At 40.4% G+C, this 9,922-nt stretch overlaps 1 protein-coding gene across 2 annotated transcripts; it reads right to left on the reverse strand.

Moving 5' to 3' along the window:
* Positions 1–2,349: 2,349 nt before the first annotated feature.
* Positions 2,350–8,939, reverse strand: LOC139959105 (fibropellin-3-like). Of its 2 annotated transcripts, none has more exons than XM_071956684.1 (6): positions 8,783–8,939; positions 5,575–5,657; positions 5,044–5,077; positions 4,499–4,621; positions 3,584–3,785; positions 2,350–3,136 (listed from the first exon to the last, which is right to left on the reverse strand). In XM_071956684.1, exons 2-6 carry the CDS (start codon positions 5,650–5,652, stop codon positions 2,974–2,976), a joined length of 600 nt encoding a protein of 199 aa, XP_071812785.1. In that variant the 5' UTR covers positions 5,653–5,657; positions 8,783–8,939; the 3' UTR covers positions 2,350–2,973. The 2 variants fall into 2 exon arrangements, with proteins under 2 accessions (XP_071812785.1, XP_071812794.1); XM_071956693.1 differs by lacking the exon at positions 8,783–8,939 and adding an exon at positions 7,032–7,079.
* Positions 8,940–9,922: the final 983 nt, after the last annotated feature.

Raw genomic sequence — 9,922 nt, forward strand, 5'->3', positions numbered from 1 at the left:
TTTGTTAACGTTTGTTTCGTGATTAACATTTAGATGTTACTTATCTGTGTGTGAGCAAGTCTTACTTGGATTTGCTTTGTCATTGTAGTGCGCGTGCGCGCTACAATATTGGCATTACTGACCAAATGAACGATACTTACATGACTAGACGTTGAAACTTCAAGTTTCATATAATCTCTGTACATTTGCAGTTTCAGAGGCTAGCTGCGTAGCCAACTTATTCTGAGCCTGTCATGGCGCTCACAAGCGCCCTCATTTTTTAGGTACCTACATGACTAAACTCCCTGGTGTGTTGTCCGCCCAAAAAATAACACCATGAACAAACGAAAAGTTGTTCCTAATACTGCAAGCACTCCACGCGCAGTAAAATACTGCTTATTTGCAGGCAAATACAGTTCTTAGTCCGTTTGTCATCCCTGAATCCTGGTTATGATCCTGCTCCGTTTGGAGGTCAGTTTGCCCAGATCGACTGCATATCTATATCGTGAGGGTGCGATAGATTCGATGATACCACCGTACGATGACCTCGTCCACACGGAACACCCGGTGGCCTGCAAGCAGGGAATGAACACCAACCACGACAGGACCGGACGGGTAAGCATGGTAACAACGGTATACATAGGCAGGCTTACCTTGGGTTTGATTGATACACTGTGCGGAGGCGTCGAGGGCCACGTCGGTCGCCCCGGAGACAATATTACCATCGAGCCCCCTGTTTGCATTCTTCGTTCTCCTTATGTGTATTATGGAAAAGAGAATACGCTATTCTTTATCCCGCAAATTTCCGCGAGGTCCTTTCATATATTATCATTTCCTAATTGAACATAGGCCCTGGATGTCGCCCCTGGCCACCCCATATCTTCGAGTCTGACCTAACCCTCCCCCATCCCTCTCCCTCCCCTCGCCATGCCTGGCAGTCTACACTGTCACCATCACAACACAAGAAGCAACAAAAGCATGCTGACCCCCGTCTTTCTGTACTATGCCCAGATATTGTAGAGGGTTGAAATGAATTATTAAACAAATGTCTATCAGCATCATTGCAACGATTACTGACGACATTTAACTATCAAATTTATCTTTGACCCCCCCCCCCACACTCCTCAACCCCCCACCCCAAACAATCGGTTAGTGCATGTTTAAACCCTTATCTACAGTTTTCGAGTTTGCCGAAAGAGATTAAATTTAGCTTTTAGCATCAGATCCATAGTCCAAGCTTTACAGTAGCTTCCATGCATTCTGAGGATGGGGATGGGGGTATAGGGTGGTGGGGGTGGGGAGGGAGGGGCTCTAGTGGGTCGCTGCTCAGAAGATCCTGGGTCTTCATGGGTCTAGATGTCCAGATGACACATGCAAAGCACGACGTGTTTATGAACTTTCACCATAGACTAGCGCACTGGTCTTTTTATGATTTTTTTTTATATGTTTGCCAGTATACGCCCACATTTTCCCCTCTCCTGGAATTGGCAAAGATTAAGTAAAGAATGACTGAATAACTTATTGGGATAAGGTCACTACTTTATGAAAACTTTACAGTGAAGTGATAGGTTTTTGCTTATCTGATTTAAGCAATTTTAGCACAGGCTCTTTGGTTAAGTTAGGGCTAAGAAGGCAAGTTGTATTGGAGATGTGAGGAGGGTGAAGGTAGGGGAGTTAGGGGGGAGTTAGAAAATCTGATCAACATTCTCCATTGTGGGCAAATTTCAATCAATACTTTTGGTCAAGAAATTGAACATGAAAATGGGGGGCCTGTGAGGGGTGACGCACCCTCGGTTCTTCATTCACCCTGGCTGAAAAGTGGTTGGCACGAATTATTAAGTTAATTCTCACGCGTATGGAGAAGATCAAATAATTAACCGCTTGTTTGATGTTACTGTGTGGACAATAATTGATATTCTGTATAGTTGTCAGTATGACGTTCTGAGTTCTGAGTTCGACGGAGTGAAAGTTCACTCTTTTGGGAGTAACCAGGGTCATACTCTTTATGGGAGGGGGATTGGTATGAGGGGTTAATGGCACTGCTTTCTAAGAGTGACACAGTACCAATTTATCTTCAAATTGAGCGGAAATATCTTATATAGTTTAGTCTTTGGTAACAGTGAAAACCCTCTTCAAAAGCGTGATATCCTGGAAACTCTCAAAGAGTGAATTGTTACTTTTTGAATAGTGAAGAGAGTAAATGGATTTAACCGTCAACTATACATCGATAATTCAGCAGAAGATTGGCTCTTATTTTGTATTTTAAGTTTACTTTTTAAATAACTTTTGACAAACAGTTTCCTTTTCCAAAATGTATATGCAATTTGAATAGTCTTTATGGATAGAAAATATATAAATAAAGAAAATGGATACAATTTGCTGCTGTTCTTTATTGTGGAAATATTATTAAATTGCAATACCAGCAATTTATAGAAAAAGAACTAAGTTTGCACTAGTAAGTGGTGTCAACTTTTTACTCATCATGCATGAGGCGGACACTGATACATTTTAACCAATCTTAATTTGGCAGTTTTCGAAACCTTATCGCTTAAGAAAAACCTGATACATTAATACCTAATATATATCCATTTACAGGACTAGGTACGTTCTGAGGCGTTGCGGCCCGTAGATGGAGCACCAAACATTCACTGTGGCCCTTAAAATCAATTTAGGGCCCAACCTTGACATAAGACTGCTTTTTTTCTCTCTCACTTTACTGGAATCCTATACTTTAATATTGAAGGAAACGGCTGGGTGTTGTAATCTAACATTTATTTCGACCGTTTCTCCGTCTGAACACATTCTTAATATGTTTATGTGACTAGTATAAGTTGCAACAAAACCCTGGACTCTAATCATTATTTCTGAAACCCATTCAGTCCTCAACACTCTTCTCATTCCTACCCTTGAAAAAAAAAAATGAGAAATCGTTGTTCCTGCACATAATTTTGATCAGTACTCAGTTATGTAGAATATTTATCCTTAAATCATCGGTTAAGTAGTTGTTGGAAAAGTTGTAGTTTCGTCGGTAGATCTGGCGCCGTTTCGTTCAAGAAAACGAAGTCTTTCTTTAAAATCTCGAGGATTGTTGGTGTTGTCGGATCTCCGAGGACCTTGTTCCTGTTCAACTCGAGTGAAAATATCGGAACCAGTAAAACTACAGAAGAGAATGAGGAGGGAAAAGGGAAGGTTTTAAGAGTGTAGCAGTTAAAGTAATCATGTGACCATTAATTGTGTTTCTAACATATTTGAAGCTATTTGACTGATTTCATTGTTTTCATCATTTGTTTTTTCAATATGACTCATTGGAACCATTTGTTTTACAGAAAAATCCGTGAGAGAACAACATGTGAGAAGTAGTTGATAGAAAAGGCAAATGAATTAGTGAAATAATCCTATAACTGCAAGAAATGCCATACTAGGAGCTAAATAGTTACTTATTATTGTTCTATATTGACTAGACCTATACCCCCCATGTAGTGTCACAGTGGTATAAGTGTGTCTCAACAAGGGGGCTAATATTCATGGATACAATGAATTATGATTTTGGACTCTCCCATTTTGCTCATATCATAAATATATTTACAAAGCAAATCGGACTTACGTAGTAATGTCTTCCTGACATTGCCTAGGTACCCTTCTATGAAGTACCCATAAAGTCGTCAGGGTGTCCACACCGTCACAATGCACACAGACCCCAGTCCAGCTGGCTGCTGAAGTGGTGTTATATCCTTCGTATAGGGCGGTGAAACCGAAAACTGTACCTTCCATGTTGGACCAACCTGTGATGTAGCTAGGGCCGTCACCTTAAAATATATCCAAGATAAAGGAAGATGACAGAGAAAGAGAAATGAAAAGCAGCCCAAAATTCCCTCAATATGTTCCACAATATCCTTCTTCGATATCTCAAAAGCCAGATCGTCTTAAAGTTTACAGTAGCATACTCAAAAGTCCAATTCTGCTGTCGAAGATCCCAAACCTGGCCACCGGTTTTCTACCTCCCTCATCCGCCCACCACCTCCCTTCCACTTCTTTGATAGCTTCCTACGCCACTGTTTGGTTGCATTGTCCGAAAGGTTCTCAACTCCAGTGACGCTATCACTCACTGCAGTGGTAGTACTCGAAAAACGGTCCTCGTTACTCGAGTACCGTAGTATACCCACGTATTCAGTTTTCTTATCCATGTACTCGAAAACTCCTCTTTCGTTACTCATATTCGTATGATAAAATACACGTACTCGTATTAAAGTACTCGATTCTTGTTCAGAAAGAGAAATTTATGAGCACGTAAGAAAGCACATAACTGGCGCTACCAACGTTAAGGCGAATATTGTTTGGTGTTCCTTTTGGCATCCCATAATATTACTCTACAATGTCTGATATGAGCATAACAATCCGAAAACAGGTAACCATGTTCAAAATTAAGAAGCTGCAAATAAAACACATTTGAACAGTTTACGAAAAAATACTATCAAAAAAGTGTTAACGAAAGTCGAATAGAATGTGGTATGGGAATCACCTGCAGCACCATCTGAAAATTCGACAGCGGTTCGGTATTCTCCTTTGATGTACCCCTCACGAGTTACCTGTAGGTACATCTCTGACCCTCTTTGATTGTACCAGTACCCTTTCAAGTTACAACCTGATGGTTAAAGAGGACGATTTGCTACGATAGGAATATTTTCGTAGTAGCGGTTGTTCTATATGAGAATACGTATGTTACTATAATGCAAACTTACCCTTGTTGTTCCGAGTCAATGTGCAAGGTTAAAACTGCCTCTCCCTTCATGCACGAACACCACAATGTAATCACATCGACAAGTATAGGCTAGCAAGGGAAGCAATATTAGGGCAGGGGTAGACAAGACGAACTTTGTGCAACAAAATTATTTCCTGTTTCAATAATCCATATACATGCAATTAACGTGAAGATTTGAAGGGGGTGGGCGGTTTTACCTCAAGATACGGGAACAGAGATCTAAGGGCATTCCACGTTTGTTTATCAAATGAAATGACTTTTTTTAAGCAGAGAAATCACCAAATGAAACTGGAATTACAACTTACCTGTGTTAAAGTCATGTGTGACAAGGTCTACGATCTATAATGAGAAGATAAAAAACGAATCAACTTCAAAGGAATTCATCTCGACGAAGAACATGTTGGATTTGAAAGCAAACTTTAATCAGGATGTTTAGATTGTGGTCTTCCTGTACAGGGCCAAATAAATTTGCATGTGAACTGTATAATTCGTACGAGTATTGGTCCACGTCATCACATGACATTTGTATCAAGTCAAAAACTAGCACGCACTGAGGAGACACAGCTCTTGTGTACCATCCATTTGTAAAACAGAAGCCACCTCCCCTCTCGCCCCTCTCGCCCCTCTCGCCCCTCTCGCCCCTCTCGCCCCTCTCGCCCCTCTCGCCCCTCTCCGTCCTAAAAAACACGTTGAATGCAGTTCGAAGCGTTTTTGACCAAACCATCCATATTGACACCTACAATGGGCCCACCTATTGTAGATTTTAATGTATAGAATCAACTTTGTTCAGAATCTAGACGAACGTTAAATTTAAGAGAGATAATTTTCTGACTTACCGCAGTAGGACTGCTTGAAGGATCTATCGTTTGTTCACAAACAGCAAACAAACAGTATATCCATGTAAATACGCCCATTGTTCCTATAAAGATAAGACAATATAAAACAATTGTATCAGAAATATGATTATTGACGAATATCGGCACAAGTCCAACGTTGTTTATAATAGTAAGATGATATTTTATTTTAATTAAAAGATCCCAAGGTTAGCTTTATCTCCGATATTTGGTTGCCTTATTCTGTGGAGGTTTATACACCAAGTTAAGCCGTTAAAAACCCTTAATTTATGCCAACAACGGAGCACTTTAAATGTTGTCCATCCATCCATCCATCCATCCATCCATCCATCCATCCATCCATCCATCCATCCATCCATCCATCCATCCATCCATCCATCCATCCATCCATCCATCCATCCATCCATCCATCCATCCATCCATCCATCCATCCATCCATCCATCCATCCATCCATCCATCCATCCATCCATCCATCCATCCATCCATCCATCCATCCATCCATCCATCCATCCATCCATCCATCCATCCATCCATCCATCCATCCATCCATCCATCCATCCATCCATCCATCCATCCATCCATCCATCCATCCATCCATCCATCCATCCATCCATCCATCCATCCATCCATCCATCCATCCATCCATCCATCCATCCATCCATCCATCCATCCATCCATCCATCCATCCATCCATCCATCCATCCATCCATCCATCCATCCATCCATCCATCCATCCATCCATCCATCCATCCATCCATCCATCCATCCATCCATCCATCCATCCATCCATCCATCCATCCATCCATCCATCCATCCATTCATTCATTCATTCATTCATTCATTCATCCATCCATTCATCCCTCCCTCCATCCATCCATCCATCCATCCATCCATCCATCCATCCATCCATCCATCCATCCATCCATCCATCCATCCACCATCCATCCATTTACCCATCCATCCATCCACTAATCCATCCATCCATCCACACATCCATCCACCCATTCATCCATCCATCCAGCCATCCATACATCCATCCCTCCATCCACCCACCCACCTATCCACCCATTCATCCATCCATCCACCCATCCATCCATCCATCAATCCATCCATCCATCCATATGTAAGTTTAGGGGTTTTCTGTACTGGCGTGCCCTCCCAAAAGTATGATGACTCAGGGGAGAGAAGTTGTAAAGATAACGCAGGAACAAAAGATTAACGGTAACTTGAAGGATGTAATAACAATTAACTGGAACAACGGTATGCTTGAATAGTTTAACAACAATTAACTAGAACAACGATATACTGGAATAGTTTAACAACAATTAACTAGAACAACGGCTTACTGGAATCATTTAATAACTTAACCAACTAACTATAAAATATAATTTACTTACAAGCTCACTTCCCACATACAGTATAACTCAAACGTACTCACAAGTGTTGGCCGGTCAACCATGCATCCGTATTCACTGCCTCATTCATTCGCTCTCCCAAACATTTTCAAAAACAAGAAAGTTCTCTCACACCACACGCACACACTCACACAAGTTACACGCACGCAACACAATCAGCGCGCCGCGCCCGATACATTTAAAAACCTCCGTACGTAATTAAACAGCGATGCATCGATACAAGCGCACCATAGCCTAACGCTACACTATATACATGTACGCCCACACAAGAATACGCCTTTCGTATTAATCGCTCATTTACACTTACATCTGACCCACTGGGCTATGGACGCTAATTGTATTGCCAGTGAAACGGTAAGAAAATTCGTAATTCCACTGTAGGCATTTGCCACCTGTATCGAACAATGCTATCTATTCGGGTGACACATTTTGCCTTACTCTCGAGATCAATCATGATGCTATCCAACTCGAATCATTTGTGATTCCTACAGCCGGATCTATTAATATAGTCACAACACAGTTCTCTGATCACAACACGTATATAAACACAATGAAGATGGCGATATGTTGTATTCTTCCAGCTCTTAGACCGGAACCTAACAGGATTATATCGTAGCTTATTTGTCGAACAAGTTGTTAGGTGACTTTAAAAGAACTATAGGTCGGAAGGAGGAAAGATGGTTGCTAGTTTGCCTCCTTTTACCAATATGAATCTATGCCTATACCAGCGGGAAATTTGAATGAAGCCGCAGCGGAGTATTCGTAGTCCTTGACGATGAACGGTGAAGAGACTAGGTGTCACTGTTCCCCATGAGATAAGACAGTCGGTAAATATTATAATTTTCTTTATTTAATACCTTTTGACTTTCGATGTGGAAGTTCATTTTCATTAAACTGTTGCTTCCTACTTTGACAACTCCAGACACTGGAGATGATAGCTCACGGTTTTGGAGAACGGTAATATACCTAGGCCTAAACCCACTACGAGTTTTATTAACAAAGACAATTAATAAATTATCTCGTTTGGACGATTTCGTAAACATGTCAAAGCTGATTGTCTCTCCATTAGCATTACCGAACCCATTTATAATTCAATGACTATGCGTTTTACTTTATGGTTTTATTAACTTCCCAGGAGTATTAAATTAGGGACATGGGTTTGCTATGTATTACTCAATGTAGTTGCGTTGATTACACCAATGAATTCACGCTATCAGATGATCAACCAATTTTCTGTTCGTCAACTTTTGCAAGGTTGTTAAAAAATATGTGACCAAAAAGTGCATAAAATGTCTATCAATTAGAACACTCTGTCCATACATCGAATTTAAAATAAACAATAGACCTCAATACTGTCAATATTGTTTCATATTGAATTTCATGGAAAAAGAGCAGATGTAATGTTTCAAATGTGTTTGTACCTCTTCAGTGTTTCAAATGGTCGTTCCCGAAACAGCAATAATTGGCGTATTGAAATGCGTGTTGCATATTTTTACAGCTTGTTTATTACAGACGTTGCGATGAAGGGGTGGTGTAAACTCTTACCCCGGATAAGTCAGTCTGGTAGTATATGGTTAAAACGTACCCCCTCCGGCCTCCTGGATAGGAGGTTAACTGAATACATTCTGCTGAGCTAACAAATACCATCGTGAAGACGCATGGAAAATGACAGAGTGTACCTTACTAGCCAACAAGAAATTCAAATACAATCACCGACTTTCTTCCAAGAAAACAAAAACAAAACATTAAAAACAAAAAAACAAAACATGCTTACCTTATATGTAGTGGCTCTAAATGCCCCGCAGTTTGTAGATAACAATGTTTTCAATCCAGCAGATGAGGCAAAAGTGTTGTTTATGCCAAGATACTGTCGTCATTTATATTCCGGACTATGGGTAGCAACACACGATAGAGGTCGGAGGTTCAGAGGTCTGAGATCAAATACATTTTTGTTCGTAAGCGGAACTCGATGAGATTATTGTTAAAGTTGTAAGGATTGCTATAGGCACTAGAAATACACGAAGCCGTGTACTGGGTTATAGTCTTTGTTTAACATGAAATGTGATGGATTAAAGTTGAACATAAAATGTGATGAATTAAAGTGTTAGTCCTATTCAGTACGTAATATTTTGTTGGTTTGATAAAAAAAAAATAGAATCAGTATGTCGGACAATATTTCTGAGGCAGACCAGTCTATCCTTTAATCCAATCCATTGTATGCAAAGTGAATTACTAAGGAAGCTGCCATATATATGTTTAATGGGTCTACTTTCTTCCGTTTTTCAACTGTGCGTGTTTTTTTGAAATTGTTATTTCTGGCGAAGGAGATCGTTCATTGTTATAATTATACTAATATTGTAAGAAAATGTTACCATACAAGGCGTTATTATAAGTTGGTGACCGTGACCCAAGCTCGTCAATTTTGCCGCCATAAAGTACATTTGGTACAATGAATCGAGACAAGGACTCGACTCGAACTTCCATGTACTTAACTACGGGTAGTGTATAGTGACTTGACTTCGAATGAAGTAAACTCATTCATTACAACTACAAATCTGACTAAACATAGTCATAGATGATCACAGCTTTTATGCCGCCGCACATACAAACTGGTGAGGTTCGTGTCCTTTGGATGACCAACACCCAATCCAACCACCACCCAACCACCACCACAACCAAAAAATATCAAATCACTTTAAAGTTACTTTCTGTTAAATCATACTTTTCCATTCCCTTTTACACCAGTTTAAAAACATAGATGGCATGCACATATAAGTATTTTTGAAGTGCTGCCCAAATTAATTCTAGTGTCAGGTTGACCGCCGACTGAAGGGTTGGGAGAGCAGGCGGTTTAAATAACCCCGACTGATTTAGGTAGGGTATTTAGAACCTTAATGAGGAGGGGGGTGGTGGT

The sequence above is a fragment of the Apostichopus japonicus genome, chromosome 3 (assembly GCF_037975245.1).
Source record: "Apostichopus japonicus isolate 1M-3 chromosome 3, ASM3797524v1, whole genome shotgun sequence".
NCBI classification, from domain to species: domain Eukaryota; kingdom Metazoa; phylum Echinodermata; class Holothuroidea; order Aspidochirotida; family Stichopodidae; genus Apostichopus; species Apostichopus japonicus.

Coding starts and splice junctions, on each gene's coding strand:
- LOC139959105 (XM_071956684.1), bottom strand. CDS start 5,652: ATGGGCGTATTTACATGGATATACTGTTTGTTTGCTGTTTGTGAACAA. Junction 5,078..5,574: donor CTTCAAGCAGTCCTACTGCG/GTAAGTCAGAAA, acceptor TTCTCATTATAG/ATCGTAGACCTTGTCACACA. Junction 4,622..5,043: donor CACACATGACTTTAACACAG/GTAAGTTGTAAT, acceptor TTTAACCATCAG/GTTGTAACTTGAAAGGGTAC.